The sequence below is a fragment of the Ornithodoros turicata genome, chromosome 6 (assembly GCF_037126465.1).
Source record: "Ornithodoros turicata isolate Travis chromosome 6, ASM3712646v1, whole genome shotgun sequence".
NCBI lineage: Eukaryota > Metazoa > Arthropoda > Arachnida > Ixodida > Argasidae > Ornithodoros > Ornithodoros turicata.
Window position 1 is genome coordinate 37,245,546 of NC_088206.1, and position 25,618 is coordinate 37,271,163.

Genomic DNA, 25,618 nt, shown 5'->3' on the forward strand with positions numbered 1-25,618 from the left:
GTTACTTAAAGATTAAATTAAAGATTAAATACATGACAAGAATAAAAGCACTAAAAACCCGATGTTCACACTTGGACCAAACACTGAAGACAACAGAAACACAGTTTTGTGTTCTGTGTTTCTGTTGTCTTCAGTGCTTGGTCCAAGTGTGAACGTTGGGTTTTTAGTGCTTTTATTCTTGTCATGTCTTACCGGCAACAAGCCCAAAGTACTGTTTCATTGAATTTTATTAATGGAACTGTAAAGTGAAATATAACCACAATGTTTCAAGATATCATCATGTAAATTTATTTATTATGTCAGGAGTTGCCCGCTATTCCCGACCATGAAAACATATAGTGTTCTGTGACAATGCAGGGCCATAAACTTGTCATAGGTTGTGTTTATCGTTCCCCAACTTCCCCAAATGAATTTCTTGTGGCATTATCCCAATACCTTGATGCGTTTTGTTCCGAGTGGACTAAGTTTGTTATTGTTGGTGATTTAAGCTTACTGGGCACTGACTGAACTCAGCTAAGACATGGGACTAGAAATATCATGAGTACTCAAATTTTGTTTGATACTAAGCTTAGCTGTGACTCGACACAAGTTGTTGGTGAACCCACCAGAGGTAACTCGCTGTTAGACCTTTATCTTGTTATCAACAGGATTAGCGGCTATGACGTCAATATTGAGCAGGGCATTTCAGACGATAGGCTGATAGCTCTCACTTGCGAAGGTCGTGCTCCTGAAAAGTCTACTGCACAGTCGAAGGTGCCAGTTTATAAATTTGGAAATGCTGATGGATGTATCTCTACTTGATGCTCTTTGGATGAGGCCTGCTGACTTTTCTAATATATCAGCGATGTAGATGTTTTGTGGGATGTATTTCATTGCTTGAGGCAATTTGTACCATTGTCATGGAAGAGGATTAACTGCAGACACCCTTGGATTACCAGGGAAATACTGCATATAAAAAAGACTGCTAAAGTGCAGGAGGCGCAGCTTGAACACAAGGAGATCTGAAATCGATAGTCTTTCAAGGTTGTTGAGACAAAAACTGCCTGATGCGAGAACAACATTCTTTTCTGTCACTTTGCCAAACTTTATGAAGGAGTCACCAAATAAATTCTGGAAATTCCTTTCACCAACTAAGGACGTAATCGATAAAATCACAATAAATGGCCATCTGGTATCCGACCCGACGGTCGTTGTTTGCCATTTCAATTCTTCTTCCAATCAGAGCCGTAGTGATAGGGGAGGTTCGGTGCCCTCGCCAAGCCCTGGCAGGCTGGTTGGAAGTACAAAGCGGGGATGAAGGGAATTTGAACTTACGATCTCGGCAGTGCAAATAAGCATTTTCTTTTCATTGTTTACAGAGCTTCTGACAGCAGTGAGGGAGGGGGGAGGGGTGGGGGTTTGCTTCACGTTTACCCTACCCTGGGTGCAAACTCACCTCGTGACAGCTCTACTTCCAGTCGGTCTTTTCGAACCCTAATATGTATGGTTGTCAGTCCGGATTAGGGGCAGAGTCAACAACATCTCAAGTTTTAATATCAGAGGAGGGAATTTTTCAGATGTTATTAAATCTTGAAGAAAAGATATCTGCGGGGCCTGATGGTGTTCCGAACGAATTTTTAAAAACATATGCTGAATGGGTCTCAAAGTATCTTTGTATCATGTTTCGCTGTTCATTTGATTCTGCTACTTTGCCTAACGATTGGCTGTGTGCAAGGGTGGTCCCCATTCATAAGGCAGGAAACAGGATGCTTGTGCAGAACTACAGGCCGATTTGACTTACCAGCACATGTTGCAAGTTATTCGAACATATTCTATATAAGCACATAATTTTGTTTCTGTAAACGAACTGCCTGCTTTCGTCTAAAGCTTTCTACTGTCACACAACTTGTCACAATCCATGACTTTGCTGCTGCGATCGATCAGAAAGGACAAATAGGTGCCATTTTCTTAGACATGGCAAAGGCATTTTATTCCGTCCCTCACTCAAAACTTATTCATATACTTAAAAGAATAGGTTTATCCAACAAGACTACGAACTGGGTGTCTGCCTGCTTGAGAAACCGCTGTTAATACGTTGATATATCTAACACAAAATCCCGTGAATTTAGTGTGTTAGCAGGCGTGCCATAGGGTTCCGTATTAGGACCCTTGCTCTTTTTTATCTATGTCAATGACAATACAGAAGTTATAGATACCAACATACAGATAAGATTATTTGCAGATGACTGTGTGATTTATTGCCGGCTTTCATCCCCTGGTGATGCATTGGTTTTAAATGACAACAGACAGTAACAGTGACAATAAGACAGTGTTCATGACTATAAGCAATAAGAAGCAGGTCACAGCGTTCACTTATCACTAGGGCCCGGGACTTTATGCAAATGCATATTTTTTTTGTAGGCATCTCTGCGAGTACCCTGATGTTTCCCCACACATTTCCAAGCACGGAGAGCACCGAAATATCTGTTTCGTTATGCATATATTTGCATATTTTTGCTGAATTCGTAAAAGTGCATATGACAGCATATATCTGCATGTCTTCGTGCATATTTACATGTTTCTACTACATATTTTTTGCTCTGGTGTGCCTTCCCAGGCTTCCTGCCTGGTTGAGCTCTAACGCACTCACGTTTCTAGGAGAGCTTATTGACACACATGCTGTGTCACGGCTGCGCGAGTAACCTTTAGTGCCTCTGGTTTTATGCAGTCTGCAGGTGATGCAAAGGCTGCTAATGCATCACCACAACGCTTTCTTCAACTGCGGCTCGCTCCTTGCTTCTGAGCTGTTACGCTGAATTGTGCAATGGCAGGCGACATTACGACGTCACTCGGTCGGACACTGCAGCACGTCTCCCTTTCCAATTCACACTTCCTGGTTCATTCCACAAAGGTTTGACGCACGCACGCAGAATACGGAAGAGTTCTCTTCTCTTGGTTTGTGCCGCCTGTGTAACGTGCGGCAATGCCGAAAACAACGGCTTCACGTCTGAGGCAGTAGGCAGCTGAGTTCAAATGCACATTCAAGACAGACGGATCCATTTTGTTTTGCCTGGCATGCGAGAAAGCTGTAAACGCTGACAGACTTTTTCTCGTTCATCAGCACTTGAAGATAGCGAAGCACAAAGAGGCCAGTCAGTGAAAGTCAGGTTGCATGCAGCAACTTATGGACCAGAGTGCACCTTCTACGTCCAAATGTTCTGATTTTGCGATGGACCCCTGTGTTGCAAATAGAATCTCGTTAATTCGAAATCGCTTAATTTGAACTTCCAAATAATTCGAACTCTCGTCCGGGTTCCGTCCAAGCCACATGTATTCCAATGGGAACATACGTAATTCGAACAGACGAGCGTATACACCACATGATTTGAACCAACAGCGCCCGTGCATCGGACCAGAATGGGTTACAGCGCCTCATATCTCTCTGGTCATTGACCTTTCATACGGTTCCCATCCTCTTTCTGCATTTTGCGCTGTTCAAGGATGCTTTCAGCTGTTTACGACAGCAAGGAGCTTACGCAAACGCTTGCATTCTCCCTCCGTCCCTTTCCTCTTTCTCTCTCTTCCTCTTGAGGCCATGAAGGGTGGAGGAGCTGCATTAGTGTGCCGTCACTCGCTTTTATGATTCACGACTCTCAATATCATTCTACAACCCGTTCACTGTCATGGTTTATTTCCCTAACTGGCACTATGTCAGCTGAGGTGACTGCGTGTAGACTGGGCTCTTGACTGACGCGGACATCATCGACACCGCGTGAGCAAGCCGAACTAGACGAGACGACCTCCCACAGCTCCCCATAGAGCCCGTAGTTTGAGATAATTCAGGCAACACTGGACATGCAACCAATGAAAATGAACTATGATGCCTACCATTCGTCCAATCAGGAGTCTCTCAGTTTGGCTCGCCTTTCGGCCCCGTACTGGCTACCATCGGCTTTTACTTTTACTGGTTTTCATGCCCGACGCTCGTTATTCCGTACTCCAGAGCTACTAGGCAAATTTTGGACAAAATACACATTTATTTGAAACATCGTATTGACTCAATAGCCTGACACAAATATTCACCGTGCGTACACAGTCCAAATCGTTGCGTTCGTTGACCAAGTTCGAACTCGCAAAACACAAACACACTCTACTCCCTGAAACGAGAGACGCTCGCACGAGTGCGTGCAATTTCACGGTAAGCATCTCCTTTCGTTGGTCGCAGTGCGAAGGCTTCAACGAAGAGAGAATGTCGCACGGGCACCGAATCCTGTCTCCGTATTGACTGCATTTGAAAATGCGACGGCGCTCACAAGTGTTCCTCAGGCGTCAGCTCACCACTGCATTCCAGTTCTGAACTCAAGAGACTGTTCGTATGTAGGATACTTGTGTCGGGAAACATCACAAAATGCGCTGAGTCACTTTGACACACTAACAAATCTGCGACTTCTCTTTGGACCTTTGGACAGTGCGGTCATACGGTGCTGCGAACTGACATCGTCGAGACGCGAGACGCCGCTGCCACTTCTCTCCCTTCTCTTCTTGTAACTGCCCGCCAGACAGGCAGCCCGCGAAAGAATGCTCTTTTGAAACTTTGCCAACCAATAGCGGAGCGCGCAATGTCCTTCGACCAATGGGTACCAACTATGATGCCTGACGAAGTAATACCACATGTTTATGACGCGCAAACATTTTTTTAGAGCCGCGAAGAGGGGGAGCTATGGGGGCCTGGTGTAGCGACGAAGATTCAGATGACCCATGTCACGAACCAGTGCCTTTAGCAAGTGCATCTGATGTAGCATCGTCGCTGGATATAACAGTGTACTATTTTTCTTCTGAGGAAAATGCGGACGCAGCGCTTGAACATGTGTCCAAATCGAAATTGATGTCAACAGTCCTGCTCTACGACACGGTTGCAAAAGCGAATTACTGACTTCTTTCAGCCTTAACTTGCTTCATAATTTCTGTAAGTGAGTTTTTGCGAACATAAAAGTCCTGTATTTACTTCAGTCGTAACAGCCGCGACGCTGTTACGCTGTTTTCTCCGCCGTAACATTGGTTAGGCATCGGGAATGTAACAACAGTAGTTGCGGAGTTCAGCAGCAGTAATGATTTGAATGAGGCCAGTATAAATGCGTCTTAAAGTGACACCGGTACCGCGAACGTATAACACGACTAGAAGTGCATTGCAACGCTTCTGCACGCGCACCCTGCGCCCAAGACCACTTCCAGGAGAGTGTCTCCCGTTAGTTCGAACTCTGCTTTATTCGAACAAATATCCCAACCCCCTTGAGTTTGAATTAATGAGAGTCCACTGTATTCCCTTTTGGAAGCTGGAAAATGCTGAGCTACGGGTATTTCATGAGAAGTACACAGGCCGGCAAATCCCTCATGAGTGGACAATACGAAAAGGCTACCTGCATCGTTGCTATCAGGCTACCCTACAAAACATCCTTGATAATCTGAAGTCACGGAAAGTATGGATATCCATAGACGAAACAGCATACTCTTCAGGACCTGCATAGCCTCTGTTGTTGTCGGAAAAATTTGGGCTGGACACATGTGAAAAGAGCTACTTACTTACAGTCGAGGAGCTTCCAAAAGTCAATTGTTCAACAGTGGAACAGCTCTTCGTAGACTGTGTTCAGATGCTCAACGGGTATGTGGATGCAAATGACTTGCTGCTTTTTGTTATGGACGCAGCACCTTACATGGTGAAGGCTGGTGCTGCTCTTTGTGTCATATACCCAAAAATTGTTCACGTCACATGCGCAGCTCACGCGCTACACAGAGTTGCAGAAGAAGTTCGTGGCTGTTTCCAAAATGTTGATTACCTCATATCGAACACGAAGAAAGTGTTTGCAAAGAGTCCCAGGGGCGTGCAGCTCTTTAAGGATTTGGTGCCAGATGTGGCTTTGCCTCCTCAGCCTCTGCTGACCAGATGGGGCACGTGGATAGAAGCAGCAAAATATTATGTCACGAATTTTGAAATCGTGCGTCAAGAGGTCAGCAAGCTCAAAAAGCAAGACGCCGCAAGCATTCGTTCAGCGCAGCAACTCTTTGAAGACGTTAGCGTGCAAAATGGCTTAGCAGCTATTGAAGCTAATTTCTCATTCCTTCCCGCTTCCATCACAAAGTTGGAGTCTGCAACCTTGACTCTCGTGGAGGCTTTGGACATCATTCGGGACGTGCAGGATTCCTTACAAAGGGCTGGAGGTGCATGTGCATCTGTTGTTAAGGCAAAGCTTCAAGCCGTGCTTGACAAAAATAAGGAGCTGAAACTGTTGCAGTCCGTGCGTGCCATTCTTGAAGGCAAAGAACAAGACTCCGAAGCTCTGTCTGCATATAGCGCAGATGAACTAGCTCATTTCAAGTTCGTAAGGATAACATCTTGCAACGCACATTTTCTCGATACAAGACTGTATTGTCCAACAACAGGATGTCTTTCAAATTTGAAAACTTAAAAATGGCTTTTGTTATGTACTGTAATGTTGTATAGTTGACAGTTTGCTTCAATAAAAAATGTACGGTTGACATTCTAAAATCCGTTTCTGTGCATTATTTTGCTACACAAAGAGGTTCATGGTATACAATAGGCTTTTGTGCCATACTCTTGGCATCACGTTTCATTAATCTAGAATTTTGCTTTGCATATTTTGGAAGATTTTTATGCATAAAGTCCTGGGCCCTACTTATCACATCAGTAATAGGAGGTGCATTCCATGCCAAGTGATCCAGCAATGCTGCTCAACCATTCCCGATTGTCACAAAAAAAAATCAGTTCCATGTGGTAGTAGACATATACCAAATCCCAAATACAAACACCGCTGCATTGCGGCGCTAGAGGCTAGAGGGCTGAAGTTTGCACTGCGAGCAAAAACCATACTCCCTATGGAAGCGTGTCGTGAGCATCCTGCCGCACCGAAGAAACTCAAAATTTAAACGTGCTTTCTAGAAGGACCATGCCACCTACTGACCCGAGTCTCAGTAGTCTATCACAAAATTTAGGATTTCTGGAATTCTGGGAAACACTTCAACATTTGCCCAACTTTGACATTTTTTCTAAAAATACCTACGGCCTCTAACAAAACCAAAGGAATACCTTCTAATAAACAATTCTGAACTATTTTCCCAGCAATTTAGGTGCAGTAAAAAATTCGTAAAATCACAGAAATCCTTGAAAAGTGTATATCTCAGTGAGATAACAAGCTAGAAAGACGTGCTTCACATAGAACTGTAGAAGAACATCTCATTTATGCATGGAGAAAAAATTAGAAACATCCTTTTTGTTAAATTGAAGAAATTAATTTTTTTCGGCGGCATAGATGCGACGTAGGCTTCGCAGCGCGGTCACCGAGTATCAGCGCACCTTGCTCCTGCTCACCTCGACAACCGTAGTACATATAAAACTGAAATTGTTGTGACAGAAATGCTGGAGACTGTTCTCTAAACTAATTAAGTCAATATTAAAAAAGTGATTTGTTTATCGACCTTTTCGACAGTCTCAATGTCAGGGCTGCAAGAGGTCCCAAGTTCGCCTGACGGCTGTTTCCTTTTTTTCTCTTTTGGCCCTTGCCGCCATACAACTATAAAGTTTCATTACTGTATAAGTGCTTAAATTCGCGGGCTCAATAATTCGCGAATTTGTGAAAAGCCAGGGTCAGGCAATTATCCGCAGAACCTTAAATTCGCGGTACTGCGCTGCGTCCACCCTTCATCTTAGGGACCATCCACCTTGAACTTCCTGGAAGAAGCTAATAAAACTGTATCACAACTGGGCAACTCGTTCAATTTGTCTTCCTTTTGAGCACTTCTGACTGCAAGGGATACGATTAGGGCGTCCTACTCGGCTCGTATCTGTGCCATTGCCCAATTGCCCTGTCTCCCGTCATTCCTGTCATCGCATTGAGCAGGTGCGATTGGCACTTCGTAGTGATGCGACAACTTTTCTAAAGGTCTATACGCGTGGCAGAGTACATACGCGCTTGCTGGATGATCCAGGCTTAAAGGAACCGGAAGCACGGGAGGCATACATCCGTACGGGATTCGTACATGAGGGCTGGACTACAGTCTCGAGTTGCAGCGGCGAACTGAACACTTTGCGAGGCAATGCAGTGTAACAGCGTAAGAAACTTCGTACACATAAGTTGCCTCAGCGTCCTGGGTCAAATTTCTTACATATTACTTTTGCGTATTTTTCTGTCATTGGTTCGAATATTTCGCGGGACTTTAAATTCGCGAAAAAAGGGTGTTCGCGAATTTCGCGAAGAATAGGTCCTTGCGAAAATTACTGCTTATACAGTATCTATAGGTCTCGACCTTGCACACCTTGCACTCCATCATGGGCTTCCTTCAAGTCTCAGATTTTTTTCGCCTTCGTGGACAACAATGGCGCTTGACCAATTGAAAATGAACGAATAGGTCTGCACAGGAAAATTCTATATTTACGGCAGTTTTAAGGCCATAGTTTGAATTCGACTGACTTGGACATGTGTAATCTGCTCATCTTGGCTTGCTAAACCGTTCCTTTTTTATTGTGGTTGTCATTGAGCTATCTGCTATTTTGTGGTATGTCTGCGCTAAATAAATATGTGCTATATACTGGATTTTCTCGAATCTAAGACGACCCTTCGAGTTCAGGGTACACAAATTTGGAACAAAAGTTAACAGGGATTGGGAAGCAGTATAGCAGTTGGAATCAATGCACAATACCATTTATTCATCATCAATTTCTTCGCTACTGTGTTCTTTGTTGCTATCTGCCCGCAGCTCATTGTCCTCCGCTCTGTCCAAAGAGTAAGAGAAACCATATTTTTTAACAGCGCGCATGACAACATCGTCAGGCACATTGCACCAAGCGTCCAAAATCCAATGTGCTGGCACAAGTCTTGATCTCTCCCTGTTGTTTTAGCCACCTTGTAACATTTTCTTCTGATACTTGAAACCGCCTTGCCACCGCTAAATTGTTGCTGTATTCACAAAAGTGTTAACTTTTCGTCCAAATGCAAGAGACCAACGCCATGACAGTGAATGAATGCAGTCAACCATTGTGCCCGTATACGCTACGAAAGTATGTCAGCCTTTCGCACAGTCCCTCAGCTTTTCCCTTTCTCCTCGTGCACGTAGAACGATCTCATTGGATCGCTCTCAAATAAGGTACCACAACAACTGCACGTGAGGTCCACGTTGCTTCATCTTTTTCACCATACTGTTGTGGCCCATCTGCGAGTACACCGTTATTGCTGCTTTCTGAGTGGACAGATGCTTTGTCTCATGCGTTCTCCAACCTTTTCTTTTCTCTCATGCCCTGAGATATACTGTCGTAGCACATTGCCGTATTTGCATTGCGCTGACACCGCAACACGTGATATTGGTCGCACCGTGCTATTGGCCGATCCTGTCACCCGCTCCCGCCTCTCCCATGACCTCGTTGTGGCTCACATATTTGAATGTAGGACGACCCCCGAGTTTGGAGCACAGGATTTTGGAAATAAGGTTGTCTTATATTCTACAAAAATGGTATGTGTTATATTCTGTGCGAGAGAAAATCTCGCTGAAACAAGGCTGAAAATTTTTTTAATGTCCTATGTCAGTAACGCAAAGAAGGTATTATGTACATTATGCAACAATCGCTACAGCAAGAACAGTCCCTTTTCGTGAAGGCATAGTGTTGTTTTTAGTGAGAATGACGTCAGCTTTTGCAGCAACCTGTTTTGTTGTCTGTTAGGTCATTTCTGTATCTCAAAGGAGGACCGTAGCCTCCTTTTCATTTTAATTCTGGACCACTCGTACTGCTGTTATGTTTCTCAAATATTCATTTGCACACATTTACAATCCATGAGGCATCAAGATTTGGCTGCTCAATGACAGCTGTAGGCTAGCTCTTGCTGTGACCCTCTCCAACGTTCCCCCATTCACTACAGTCACAGGGACCCGTCTCATGGTATATGTTGCAAGAGATGGCAAGAAGCGGCATTCCAAAGTCATATACATGGTGACAGAGATTGACAACGTTTTTATTTTTCATTTGTTATAGTATTGTGATGCAGCACCATCTATGAAATAAGAATTTTACTAAGAAATAGATCACTAGCTGTAATCCCAAACTCAACTTTCACACGAGTGCCAATCGTGAACAATTCTGAAGGACAGAGGATCCCAATAATGGAATGTAACTTTAATTCGTTGTTTGCTGGGTAAAGGTTATAGTAAAACAAGCTATGGCAAGTGGAGGAAAGCGATTCAACACTTACCCCTGTGGATATTATTTGCTCTGCTAGGACAGCCTAAGTTTCATCTACGTGTTTCAGTAGGTTCAAAATAGCGGACAGCTCAATGACAACCACGATAAAAAAGAAGCAGTTTACCAAGCCAGGAAGAGCAAATTACATATGTCCAAATCAGTCGAGTTAAAACGATGGTGTTTTAAAACTGCTGCAACTATAGAATTTTCCCGTTCAGAAGAATTCGGTTATTTTCATTGGTCAAGTGCCATTATTGTGAACGAAGGTAAAAAAGATTCTGAGACCTGAAGGAAGCAGAAACCCAAGACAGAGTGCAAGTTGTTCAAGGTCAACGTCTATATAGACAGCAGTAAAACATTACAGTCACGATGTAGTGGATGAGGCTGTTAAATGTAGGACAAAAACAACACAATAGTGCCCGCTTGCATACTTCAATTCAATGCAGTGAATTCGAATCCCACTGCTAATGCCTTTTCTTTAACTGCCATAATTTCACTTGATAGTCATATGACGGCAAGGGCCGAAAGGGGAAGATGGAAAACAGACGTCAAGTGAACTTGAAACGAGCTTGGGACCTCTGCGGCCCTGACATTGAGACTGTCGATAAAGGTCAATAGGCAAATCGCCTTTTTAATATTGATTTAATTAGCTTAGAGAACAGTCTCCAGTATTTCTGTCGCAATAATTTCACTTTTATACTACGTTTTTCGAGGTGAGCAGGAGCAAGGTGCTCTCATACTCGGTGGCCGCGCTGCAAAGCCTACATCGCAATTATGCCACCGAAAAAATAAATTTCTTCAGTTTTCTTCAACAAAAAGTACTTATCTAATTTTTTCTCCATGGATAAATGAGGTGTTCTTCTACAGTTCTCTGTAAAGCACGTCTTTCTCGCTTGTTATCGTGGCTGAAAATTTTACAAGTTTTATGACTTTTTTACTACACCTAAATGTTTCACAAAGCAGTAGCTGGTTCAGACTATTTCGGCTGAGCAGTAGAAACAATTTTCGGTTCGCTTCCGGTTGAGGAAAAAATAATGAGTATGAGCCATCTTCGTTTACAAAGCGGACTTGGCAAAACATCTTTCCCCGCAAGTTCTGCTTTAAGATGTTATTATATTGACATCGTGTTGAAAGATCCATCCTTCGAAAATGTTACGGTTCTCACTGTTTGAGCATGTGTTACACATGTCACACACTGATCTACTCTAAGGAGCTCAACAAATCACGCTTATCGCAGTACATCTCCAATAAAGGCTGTTAGCGAACGTTTTCTGTTTATTCCCGACAAAGGCATAGTGATGCAAATGACTGTTTTGTAGAAAAGGAAAGTATAGTTTCATTCACTTCTCATCAAGTTGAGGCTGCCCTTGCATGAAGAAATTAGTCATCACGAAATGCTCCCCCACGAAATCCGGCGAAGTCTCCTTGATGCGTGTAGATTATTCTTACATACGCATGTATTGCAAATTAGCAATAACCTGCTGGCGCTTCCAAGGCTGGCCCTTCTGAGCCATTGTGTAGCTGGGAGTGGCCGGGCAATTTTGTCTGAATAAACCATTGCACATGTTCATATGTTCAAGTTAGTGGTAGTTTCCCCCCATTGAAATGCACATGACCTTGCCGGGACGTCAGTTGTAATTATTGGAAGTTTGAATTAAGAGATTTGGAATTAACGGGATTGTACCGTATTGTTTTTTATGTGATGCGGAAGTATCGAGGGATTAATATCTTTGAATATCATTAATCCTCCTTGAAGTTGGTCTCCTCACCGCAACATCTGGTAGTCTTCTAACGTGTGCTCTTATGAGGAGACAGACACCTGAGTTCCTGGTGACATCACCTACTGTAGGCGAATCCAAAACGACGAAGTCTTGCGAGTGCTTTGGAACGTTCATGGAAGCATGTAATGTTCATTGAGAGCATATAGTTCATTGTGACACTTTAATGCAAACTGGTGACACTTGGTAGTGCTGCACTATGGGAGTCAAACTTTGTGTGTATTGGTACAAAATGATGCATAAACCAATGTCATAATTCTTCTCAATAAATTTCCTTGAACTTACAAGTCCTTTTGACACACCTTATGGAAACTGGACTAGTTTCTGATATACATACTTTTATTTTTCAGATCTTTTTCTTCTGCTTCTATATGCTGAAACATCTTGACTCTGAAGAGTTCTCTGCACAGGTCTTGTAAGTGTCACCTACAATCTATTACAGTCGTGCAGTTATGTGCTTTCTTTAGTGTAAGCAAATTTACTCAAGAGTTGGAAAGTAAATGTTCAAAATGTGTGTGACTCCAAACAATATATCTCTACAAAGCCTGTAAATGGAATGATGAATACAACAGCATCTCACAGAATAAGAAAATGCTGGCAGTTTTGTGAGACATTCATCTTGAATGGTTACTCATGGGGTGTATATTGTGTGTAGTGTAGCTACTAACGTATTGCTAAGCACGGAAGGAGTGAGTACCAGCCACAGTTTTGACAAAGCTGGTACTGTGAGCGCATGGCTCGTTGTCTTCCTCATTCTCTGCTAGGTTGTGTTCGTTTATTCAACTCGTGCAACCCGCTAGTTGGAGTCGTGTATGAGAGTCATCGAGCTTGGTTGACTCCAGCGACCTGCATTGAGAAGAGAGTCGCCGGGAGTTGACTCTTGGGCACCTCTAATGTTGAATCCTCCAATTTTAGAAAGGGAGTCACTGCCACGGGGATGATGTCACAAGAGTTGCGCTGTGGCATTTCCACCCACCAAGAGTCGACTCTTGAGCGGCTCGTGTCCAATAAATGAACACAGCCATAGTAATACAATCATAATCACTTATCCAGATGCCTTTGTGCCCACCCTCTATTGTCCAGATAAGTGAATCAAGCACAGGAATGTGTGCAGTTTCACTAAACTGGTCTATTACTCCAGGACAGAAAAAAAAAAAAGAAAAATGTTGTCCCTCTGCCACACCTTATCTTAGAGTTTTTTGAAAAAAATTCAGATTTTTTTGGACTTCCCGCAGAACTTCATAGCTTGTGGGCTTTCCGATATCAATGCGCGATGCATCTTCAGCTCAGGCTTGAAGGCTGAAGGCATTTGGTTGGACTGTCCACACCAGTCTCCAGTGACTGACCCCTGACCAAAGAGGGGTCAAAAAGAAGAACAAAAGACTCACGCAGGAGGTGATGTTCTTTAGGCAAATGCCAGGGACGAAGGCCATTGACAGGTTTCCGTATAGGCAAATCATCATGACCGTGGCTCTGGAACACTGTTTCCAGTGTGGCACTTCCGGATACAGATTAGGAATTTCAGATAACCAGATAAAAAGGACAATGTTTGTTCCTGAACATGCAGACCAGGTTATGAGTTTTCCAGTTAGCTGAGTTAAAGGGGAGTTAAAGTGCAAAAATATCTCATCACAATATGAAAGATTCTGTCATCATTTGAACAATGCAAAAGGAACTAGATTCACCCGTTGCGCCATTTGTAATTAAAACCAGGGAAGGATAACGGACGTATTTTGGTTACCGTTTCCATTTTTGTTACTGCTATATTTTCGTTTCTGTTATCCGTTTCTGATACCGGCCTTTCAATTTCGTTTCCGTTTCGTTTCTGTTACTGTTTCCGGTAATGGAACGGTTGTTACAGAGCTGCAGGAGGACAGCTCGGTCCGGCTCTATCAGCTCCCTGTTTTGCCCAAGTGCTGCTTCGGCGTTATGCGTACACGCTACGCAAGTAATTTTACGTCGTTGGGATGCACACATCTTGCAAAATTTAAAAAAAAAAAAGAGAAAGAAAAAACGTATGTAGAAACATGTTTTCAGTCTTCAGCCACTCGGAGTCCAGCAACTCAAGACGGGCGTAGCTTTCATCCAATGTCGCAATGTCGCATTCATAAGCGGACGCTCTCAATAATAAATAATACTGCCATGGCCACAGTGAAAAGAAAAAAAAGTACAAGATAAGTAACTAAAAATCATAGGCTGGCATCCTCGTGCTATGGTGGAGTATAGTCATGTGTTGATGTCATGGAGTTATGAGGACTGGGGCGTAGTAAGTGAGGGATGCACCCTCAAGATCCAATTTGCGCTTTCTTCCTATGCTCTCGTGTATAGTATTTAGAGCATTACAGGGAATGGAGTCATCAAAATACAAAAGCAAAAGTCACTCAAATGTCATCGCACAACAGGAATAGCCATTACCCGAATTCAATACCGGACGATAAATTCGTTTCCGTTTCTGTTTCCGGTAATGGAGGACCGTGGTATGAGTTTCCGTTTCCGTTACCGTTATCGTTACCATCTCCAATTTCGATAATATACTGTTTCTGTTTCCGTTACCATTACTGTTACCCTTCCCTGATTAAAACATGAATATAGGTGCCAGTTCAGAGGTTTCTCTTTCCTTCCTCCGAATCGGCATAAAACATCAAGGGTACATCACCCCCAGCGCATCCAATTATCAAAGCAGACATATTATGGGAACTGCCCCTTCCCGCATTTCTTTGTCCACTCAACGCGGTGCGAGGGAAGCTCCGACTTGGCTGTGATGCGTAGGGATACACACCTCGCTGAGGCGCATCTGTAGTAGCAAAAGCTTTCACTAATAAGTGTTGGTCCTATAACTAATGCATTGTCTCGTATGCTAATTGGGTCTCGTAAACTAATGCATTGTCTCATTTGTTTTGCCTGCTGTTACCCTCCTGCTTGGGCCAACGTATGGCCTGCAGTATGTAGTAAATAAATAAATAATACCACCACACAACAAGGTAACAGGCACAAAATCAGGCAGCGTTCATATGGGGCAACCTTTTCTAGCAACTGTGCCATCAGTCGACCAAAACCAGGTACCACCAGCAACCAGAGTTGCTCGGCATCATCATGGTGGTGGTGGTAGTGCTGAAAGAGCTCACCGTTGTCGACCGCACAGAGGTGGGCAACGTCATAGTCAATATTTATTTGTTGTTGGAGAATCCCTTCCTAATCTTACCGCATTGTCTGCACTCAGCAAACTTTTCGAGAGAGGAACAGAAAGAACAGATGTAATCGGCACAACGCAAGCGGCGCAGTGGGTGTAACCGCATTTATGTTCCTTGTTCAGTGGTTTTACTGTGCATTAGCATGCATGTTAATTTAAAAAATAACGTCTCACAATTTAAACAAATAATGTGGTAGCACTTGATCGGCTATGATCCGTTTCCTCAGCTGTTCACAACGGCGCTCCTGTAATTTCCGGGATACGGAAAAATCGTCCCAGGTGGGAACCTAGGTTAGAGCGATTCCGTGCCACTACATCCAACGCGCCGTTACGTCCATCATGCTCTTACATCCGAAAACGAGTCGTTACATCCACCCTGCTCTTACACACAAACGACCATTACATCCAACAGAAAACCATACACAACGAGCTGTTACGATGCTAACGCGGTACCTCACGGGTACTTCTTTGAATAGGAAAAAGAAGTGACCTGTAATACGGATTGACATTGATTGGTTCATAGACAGCTGCTATATTGGTACAATTACAACACAAAGGACATTAGGGTATGAGGCATGTTACTGAGTTTCCTATTTCTCCCTATTATTTTTTTCATCAACATAAACATCAACTGAGTTCTAAGCAGTGCGCATGTGTGGAGCAACGCGCATATTAATAAAATGATAGGTGTACAGCAGATGTTTTTTTGTATTGTCAACGGACAGCACTTTGGAAATAGAAAAAATCGCAATGCTGCGTCTGCATTCCGGGAAGTTATCTTTGTCGCTGCTTTGTTGTCACTTATATCATTGGCTGCTTTCGCGCCATTCGTTGTCGTAAAGCCGTGTTGGTGCTTTATTACTTATGCCCAGTCTGGCCGTGCTGCCAGGAGGTTTTGCCTGGGTTTCCCCCGACGATCACATGCCGGCACGGTTTCTTTGGAAGTCGTCCCGCGTTCGATCAAACGGCTTTCATTCTTGCGTAGACGATTTCTCCGGGGGTATTTTTCTCTGGGGACGGTTCTTCCTGGGGACATTTTTTCTGGGGATGAACATCTGGCATCTCGGCGAGTTTTGATTATATGAAACGACTTCTCCGTGATCGTTCCTTCATTTGGCAACTAGCGCTCATATTCATCTCTGGAAATCCCAATTTTGTAATTGCATCTGTGTTGTCCTTCAAGAATAGTGATTTTCCTAAAATACGCATAAATTTGGCTCACATGCTGTCCAGTTCTTCAGCTTTTCCACGACCGAATTTCACTTTTTCAAGTTTAGATTGAATTAACTGAGACCTCAGCATCCAACACAACGGAGTCTGGAGTAAAAATTTACGCTTCAGAAATTATTCTGAAAAAAGAAAAGAAGGCATATATTATCCTGTCCCACATAATAAGGAGGCCGAACTATACTTTTTTGCCACACTCAAACAAGAGCCTGTTATGTTGTCAGGTGACCATAGCTATTATTTTTCTACAATGTGTCCTTTTATTTTTTGTCGAATCGTTCCTCTTGGCGTTTAGGAAGAAAAAAAAAACAGACTGTGTTGGGAATCAGGGATGGGCAGTAATACCCATATTTTGTATTATAATACTAATACATAATACTTCCTAGAAATTGGTATTATAATACTAATACGTAATACTTTGATTCTGAGGTATTATAATACATAATACTAATACTTCTGTGTATTACACGAGTAATACTAGTAATACATTGATACGTAACTTGGGGAGAAAGAAAGGAAAAGAAAATCAGAAATCTATATAATTTTCGCATTACTTATCGAGCCAGTGATTCTCCAATGACGTGTTATTTCAGATGCTTACATGTTTAGCATATTCTCAAAGGGTAGCCCTCTATAGGACATGCCTTTTCCGAATATGATGAGATAGCGCTGGTCAATTCGATCACAGTGAACAGCTTGCTCTCAGTGTGGAAGAGTCTTCATTTCGTCCACCCTGGACGATAAAATGTGGGCCGTTCCAAAGTGTGTAACTGCCCATAGTGCAACCCCGTACAGGGGCGCCCGGACTGGACGCACTCTTTCATACCACAGAGGGCTTGCAATGCGATAATTCATCTTTACGGACGCTGGAATGGACGGAATGCGAGGAAGCCTCCAGTAACCTCTGGCACTGAGGTCACTCCCTTTGGGATTGTTTGAGGCAAAGGAATAATAGGGACCTTGTTGGTGTCCAGATGTTTGTGGGACACGAAAAAGTGATCATAAAGTGCACCGGTGACACCTAGGAGGTCTTACATATGACCTCTGGGAAGGTATTACACCTTCAAAAGTATTATAATAGATGTAATACTTCGATTTTGTGTATTATAATACAGATACAAATACATTTCAAAAATGAGTATTATAATACATAATACAAATACTCAAAAGTATTACAGTAATAGTATTATAATACAAAGTATTACTATTACTGCCCACCCCTGTTGGGAATACCGCGACTCCCGCTGGAAGGTCTTGTCGCTCGACCTTCCCATATCTTTTTTGGTTGGTTTTCGTGTGTCGACCCCAAGCCTTTATCGCCCTTCACCTCCTTTGTACGGTTTTGCAAACTCGTACACCAGAAGAAAGGGAGTCCCCTGTCACTGGGGTTGTCGACTGACATCATTTTTCTGAGCGGGTATAAGGTGAAAGAAAAAGAAGGGAGAACATGGAGGAAAGGAGCCTTTCAAATATGTTACTGAAGTTTTCGGGAAATAATAAGAAGTCTGTTCTACGACGGAAATTTTGAAAAGTCTTTTGCACAAACGCCTTGTAAATGAATTCAGATATTTGATAATGCTTACTTACCAGAAATATACATATCAAAATGTCATTTTTGTATGAATAATAGAGTTATTATCAAGGTAAATTGCATGTTGTAAAAACATTTTTGGGACCCCTCATATAGGACCCCGGTTAGCGAATGCTGCCCTGTTGTGCATTTCTCACACACAAAATATGGATTTTGTCGCAGTTAATGCTATGTACCTCGTATCTTTAATGAGCTCCCCTTCGACAGTTTTTCTTTGGAATCGAAGTACCTTTATATATGCTCATGTACTGTCAAACTGTATGCTGCTGACTGCTTCAGGCCCAGTGCCACAAGCTTTTCCGCTTAGACGGGCCTGTTTTATTATATTTGTAGTTTGCTTTCTTGAGTAAAATTATTATTATTATTATTTATTATTATTATTATTATTATGTAAGCGAGTGCAGAAAAAAAAAGGAATACCGTTTTGAGCAGATTTTCCAGACTGGCATTGTAAGCGCTGTGTGTAGGCAATGTTTATAGCCTAATTTACAGCCGCTGGTAGATCCAATTGAGAGCCTCCGAGATACCGGCATCCGTACTATCCGATCACACTTGTACGTCGGCATACAGTAAGTATGCACTAGTAAAACAATACGAAGAGCAACTAAAAATTCCATAGTCAGTCAGTACCAGGCGGTAGTGACTTGTGAAAACAATAATTGTAGCATGAATATATAAGAACAAAAAAATAAAAATAAAGTACTCATGTAGCAATAGGAGATAAGCAAAAAGACGTGAATGTCTTGAATCGAACTGCGGACCTTTCATGGCAAAGTCCGACACTTTACCACTCGACAAACAGCGCAGAGGGCGCGGGCCGCCTTAAACTCGCGAGGTCAACCATGCACAATGGGGATTATTTCGTGAGTCGGAGGCGAACGGCGTGATAAGGACGGCGAGCGTGGCGCCATCTAGAATCAGGAAAATCGTGAATCGGAGTTGCTTTCTGACTGGTATGGCCTCTTAACTATCCACGAATCGGGGAGCGTTCGAATTTGGTCTTCGTATGTGGTCTTGGCTTTAATTTCACGGGCCGCGAAGCTCGACCATCCAATATCACCCTGTATCGCAGCGCTCGGGACTGTTCGATGTGCCCTCAGTGCGGCTCTACCTGCTTCCTTCTGTTTCCTTTCTAGAAAGTTCGTAGTAGCGGCTGTACAGCACAATACCGCATTTGCGTAGGTCAAGCCAGGGACAGCTTCTGCTTTCCACAGCTCCCGTAACACTACAAATCTGTTGAAAGACCACAACGCTTTGGACCAGAGTAGCCCTACCGCTTTGGTCGCCTTTGTACGAAGTTGTTTTTCGTGATCTTGTAGGTAGTCCTATGCTGCCGAGATGGTCACCCCCAGATATTTAGTCTGGCACACACGTGGTACTGTCTGTCCTTGTATCTTTAAATCAGTATCTCCGTTTTTCGTGGGTTCTTCGTTATTCCATATCACCAGGGTGCTCTTTTGTGCGCTGAACCTCATTCGCATATCTATGCCCCACTCCGAGAAGATGTTCGTCAATTTCTGCAGCTCCTCGGTCATTTGCTAGTAGGACCACATCATCGGCATAGATCACCCCTGGTATCCGCTGCTGGACTTGTAGGCCCATGTCCATGTAGGAGGCATCGAACCCCAATTGCGATTCCTCTTGTCTTTTCTCCATATGCGATATATAACACATGAACAGGAGAGGGGACAGCGGGCACCCTTGTCGTAGACCTTTGTTGACTGGTATTTCCCCTTTCTTAGTTCCATGTCACTGACCAATAACTCTGTTGTTAGAATAGATGTTCCTGAGAAGCTGTATGGTGTCCTTGTCAACTTTCATATCCCCCAGTTGGTTTCAGAGTAGGGTGTGTGAGACACTGTCATAGGCTTTCTCGATGTCTAAGAAACCAGCATAAAGAGCCCTGTTTTCCTTTCTTGCCATCTCTATGCACTGCGTCAGGGTGAATAGGTTATCCTCTATGCGTCTGTCCCTTCTGAAACTGAGTTGGAGTTCACCTAGCAGGCACTGTTCTTCCACTAATGTTTCCATCCTGCCTTTCATTATCCTCATGAACAGTCTATAGATGACTGAAGTCACTGTTATCGGCCTGTAGAATGTCAGGTTATTCTTATCCCCTTTCCCTTTGTACACGAATGAGACTCGACTCATCTTCCAACTGTCTAGTACACTTTTTGTTTTCCATATCCTATTGAAGTAGTGGGTCAGTTCCTCCAGTCTTCTACTTGTGAGGTTTTTTATTGCGCTTGCTGGGATGCCATCCATACCTGCTGCCGTGATTGATGGTGTGCCCTTGATTGCTCTTCGTACTTCCTCTACTGAGATTGGTTGACTCACTGTTGATTGACTCTCATTTGTTATGTTCATGTTTTCCTTGGTGTGTGGTGCCTTGGCATTAGTGTCGGTGTACAGTGACGTCAAGTGCTGTGAGATTAGGTCGCGTATCTCCTTCACAGTAAGCTGTCTTCCGGTAAGGTAACCGGTGATATGAGCAGTGTTGCCAAAGCAGCTAGTAGGAAACTCACCAGAGAAGCCTCAACAAGTCACCAGATGTCGCTAGGTGAATTTGTATTTTCGCTAAAAATGTCTCTACACATAAATTTGCCACAAACCTATTTTTAATATCTGTCTTCGATTTGCGAAAACGTGGAAGAGGGCAGTGTAAAGGAGTGCAAACGAAGTGCATGGCAGGTGCTGCTCTCATGCAAGGTACAGTGAGCCCAACCGAATAGAAAAGTGTACGCCTCAGATGGTTTCTCACAGACGTCTGCACTGCATCACAACCTTCTGAGAAATCATTGTCTATAAATTGACTCGAGGAGTAAAACCAGGCCCATCTTAACAAAACTGATTGCCAACATGCTCCATATCGATGATAAAACATCGCCAAAAACGGCTGCTACCCTATTCACGTCGTCTGCTCCACTGTGCACAAAACGTTGCACGGACGTCGGAGACGGTGCAGCATTTTTGTGAACTCGTGCTACACTCATGCTACACTTTTTCCCAATCAAATGGCCGAGTGTAGTACAAAGGCTGCACATCCGTTGAATCAAACGAGGGAACTTGCACCATTTGCACTAGTTCACGAAGTGCAGCTCAGTCGAAGACAGCTTCTAGCAAGCGTACAATCTGTCAACGTCATTTTGCTGACATCACATAATTTTCAAAGTTTCTGCTCAGTTTGAGACATTGAATGCGCCATCCCAATACTACCACCCCCCACCCCCCCAAGTGCGGTTTCACTGCGCGTGCTCTTTTTTTACTATACAGCTAGCGGTGCACGAGCAAGGAACTTTGTGTGGTGTGTTGTGTGTTTTGAGACCTGCAGGGAGGAAACAAACTTTGGTTTTGGTCCTCCATGACAGCCCTGAGAAGTACTTTTTTTAAATCTTGGCAAAATTTATTGATCTTACGGAAACACGAGACTGAGGAAATTATGAATACTTGTTGACAAACCTATTCTAAATCCGTCAAAACAACCTTCTTCGTGTCATATAAAACGCAATTCTCCTCCAAGAGTATGAAGGTAGCTCTGTCAAAATCAGACGCGCGCTTGAACAAGAAACCAATATTGTTATAACTTGTGTTCTTATACAGTTATGGATATGTGTGATTGATTATCCTCCCTGATATATGGGCACATCTCACCGAGGAACAAGAGCAGTATCTACACGAAGCAACTCGGGTTTCGAAGATGTGCACAACCAGAAGGCTGCAAAAATATATTTAAAAAAATATTTTGCACGAGAAATGGCAGATTTCCAGTGATTTTAGATGGTTCCAGGTGCCATGTGGTGTTTGAGCTTATGTCACTAGATTTGTCGCTAGGCTCCGGACACGTATACTTGGTCGACCAGCTCGGAAAGTCGTTAAATCTGGCAACAACGTCGCTAGAACAGCAACACTGGATATGAGCGACGAAATCCGCCACTTGCGAAAAAGACACTGCGCATGCGCACATCCCCCCTCTCCCTCGTGCTTCCCGCCATGTTTCGAACTGGCCGGAAAACAAACGCCATTTTGCCGCTGCTGCAAGCTTTTACGGCTGTACGAATTATTATGTGCAGGGCAAGAAGTTGCGTTTTTTTAGGTTTCCGTGCGATATGTTATGTCCTCAATAACCCGAATCGTGGGTTCAGGCTATGAAAAGACAGGAAGAATTGCGAGACATGACGGGATTTCCAGCCGTTGATGAAACACAAACGAATTTGCCCAAAGCTTTTCGAAAGCTTCCCAACAGAAGATTAGTACTCGATGCGACTGAAGTCAGAATCCAGAGGCACAGAGACAAACTTTTTCGCGTTATCAACATTACAACACATACGAATCAATTGTTGACTGTGACCCAGATGGTTACATCGGCTTTGTTTCCCGGCTTTGGGGTGGGTCCATATCTGATGTGGACATAATGCAGAGTAGAGGATTGTTAGGTCGCATCGAAGCTGGCGATGCCATATTGGAAGATAAGAGCTTCAATGTTTCGTGTCTCCCCCAAGGAATTGAAGTGTACAACCCACCATTTAGGGTGAGAAGAGAAGCCCAAATATCTAAGAGGAGTATTCAAAGTACAAGAGAAATTGCCAGTGCAAGAGCGCATGTTGAACGCGTGATCCGACGTGTGAAAGAATTACGCATTCTTGATCGGGCCTTTCCCATCAGCATGGTGGACATTGCTGAGCATGTATCTTGCATGCTGTTACCTTAGTAATTTCGAAATTAAATGAGGCCTAAGAGGACACAGGGAAGCAATTAAACAACTGTGCATCTATTATCATATTATCATACTGTAACTTGTGAAGTTACCGTATTGTACAAAGTCCTATAAATGAGTCAGTCTTCATTGAGAACAGCATCCGGGAAAATGTTTGTAGCACTATATGCATTTACCGCATTCATTATAAGCACTGACTATACACATTATATACATTCTGTAGATACTTTATATTCTCACACTATACATTACTACATATTAAGACTATACGAATTAGACTAAGACATTAAGTCTACAGGGCGTTCAAAATTAAGCTTTCACGAGTGCTACGCAAACACAGCGATGACAGGAAACCGGATGATAACTTTACGCTACATGTGTAAGAAACAGGTGCTGCTAATTATGTAGCACCTGTTTCTTACTCAAGGAACAGAAAAATAGCACCAGTTTTCTTTTGTTCGCCTATTTATAAAGTGCTAGTGAAAGCTTAATTTTGAACACCCTGTATGTGTATTATACTCATTCACTATATGCACTACAAGTTGCAATATATACATTCATTTCGTACTTCACGACTGGAGCCTTCTTAGACCTTCAACTCCGTGATACTGTCTACGACATAGTACCCATTTATATACTTTTTGTGTGGGTCAAGGTTCCCAGGCGGCGAATGCGTTTGGTTAGAACTTGGATGAGAGCATGCTAAAAAAAAAAATACTGTCCACCCGAACTCTAAGAACGGAAACGGGATGCCGTCCTCATCGATCATGCACATAAATTCTCACCCTCCTCGGTCAGAACGACAAACACCCAAAGAAACAGTCAACAAGACGGCAAGAAACAAACAAAACCGCTGCGATATTTCAAGAGCGTTCTAACCGAACACTCTCGGACAAAGGGAGCACTATAGTTCCTTCCGCGTCCAACAGACTGCGCCAGTTTCTCCGCAAGTGGTGGATTGTTAAGACAGCTTTGAATAACACAAACGTGGGAACAGCGAGTCAAACGGTTTTAGTGACTTCAGCCATTCCCACTGCTCTCCACACTCGGTATTTTGCACGCTTGTATCGATATAGCATGCTCTTCTAGCACATCAATGCCAATGAGTCTCTACAGCAAGAAGCGGTTGTTCTGCCCAGATTACAGTGGGTGACACACGAAGAAGATACTGTGGAATGAGAACTTCAGGGCTGTGTCACTGATCGGTGCGATGTTGTTTAAGACTGTTTTGCCTGCGTCTCAAGCCGACCGTGTTGATGATACGGATGAAATAGGTGTGTTCCCAAGAGGACTGTGAAAAGCCACGAGAGGTTCCGACAGGGTCGGAGATGAGGAACATACTGAGGCTGCTTCGCAACATGGTTGAGTGCAGCAGTGGAGAAGATCACCTAATGCGCTGTGTGAAGGTATGGGAGGACTGACTCCTGGCACCAGACACTAAACAAACAATGATCATGACATTCTTCAGTGTCAACTCACAGTGATATAATAAATAATTCGTGAATTTACAGCTGTTTGAGGTAAGTCTGGCTGTTTTTTCTTGCAATGGCCACCGCTATATGTAGAAAATTTCGGTATCCCGCTTATCTCGAAACCCGGGTTAACTCGAAATTTTCCCGGGATTCTACGACTTCGAGTTAACGGGGGTTTACTGCTGTCGATTTGGGAAGTCTAACCTCGATATAACGAAACTCATGGGGATAAGATTTATGTTGTTGTGCTGAAAATTTCGTTGTATTGAGTCTGGAGCAATATGGCAGCCAATTGAGGCAGAGAATACCGATTATTTTGCTGTACCACAAATTTAACTGTATGGCATTTCGTTATATCGAGGTTTGACTGTAACAAGAACTGTGGTGGCTCGTTGAAAAATGGTCAAGTTGCATCGCCTCAGACACACACCATCAGAAGAGGAAAAGCCCAAAGCCCTGGTGGAGGCCACAAATTGAAAAACTCCCCAGCACATCTATCCTGCAGTGGCATCCCAGCATTGCTGATCAGAACTTATGTAGAGGCACTGTAGAGGAGGTGGGGTTCCTCTACATGAGTCCTGACCGGTGATGATGGAATGTCCTAGTGGGCAGATGTTTTTGGCCTCGCACTAAGACGGTGCCGGTAGAACTGAGGAGCGGGTGCTCCAGGTGGGTGTCCATGCTCGTCGTTCTCCACAGTCCGCCACATCACCACATCACTCCCTCCCTCAGACGTGGAGCGGCAGTAAAGCAGAAGAAACCCACAACTTAACTAGAGGAGGACAGCGAGTGCGACTGTGGATGACATGCACGGTTGAACAGGTGCATGGCACAGCACACGTTCACGAACGGTCACAGCTGCTGAGCAATGGGAACAACGATCCGTTGGCCCGAGAAGAGCGGGTAAGAGAGTGAGGCGCTGTTGGAGTCGTGGTCCTGGGGTGCTGACCGGCACGGGAGCCGAACCTCTGAGAATCCCAGGTTAAGTGAGAGTGAGGCTGAGGCTCTGCGAGCTATGGTGAGATGGTGATATGCCGAGACGCCGGCTGAAACGTGCATTGGCATCGACTGCTGCAACTGCCATGACCGGCAGGTGAGCGTGAGGCTCAAGTGTCATGACTGGCAGTGAAAGAGCGTCGGAGTGCGGTGAACATCAGGCAGGAGTGAAGGTGGATGTAGCTGGGAAGCGCGTGTGTGCCGGAGGGATGTGCTTCGCAATATGGCATCACTAGCACAGCGGTGGTCTTTGCCGACTAGAGGAACCTGTTGAAAATGTCACCAGGTCGAGGCCAGGCCAGTTCGAAGGAGTTGAGTCGCAGTTGGATGATCGGGTCATTGCGCGGGCGTAGGGCATCGTTGGGTTGGGAGGCTTCCAGGATGCGATGCTCAGCAGCATGCCCTCGAAGCTGTTGCAAAGTTTGGGA

The 25,618-nt window shown here is 43.8% G+C and overlaps 1 protein-coding gene across 2 annotated transcripts in view; it reads left to right on the forward strand.

Annotated features, from left to right (window-relative positions):
- The window catches only part of LOC135396546 (myotubularin-related protein 14-like), a 226,801-nt gene that overhangs the window by 130,555 nt on the left and 70,628 nt on the right, over positions 1–25,618 (forward strand). For both annotated transcript variants that reach the window (XM_064627585.1, XM_064627586.1), the window contains exon 14: positions 12,351–12,415. In XM_064627585.1, the coding sequence (XP_064483655.1) occupies positions 12,351–12,415 (65 nt within the window). The remainder of the gene's footprint in view (positions 1–12,350; positions 12,416–25,618) is intronic.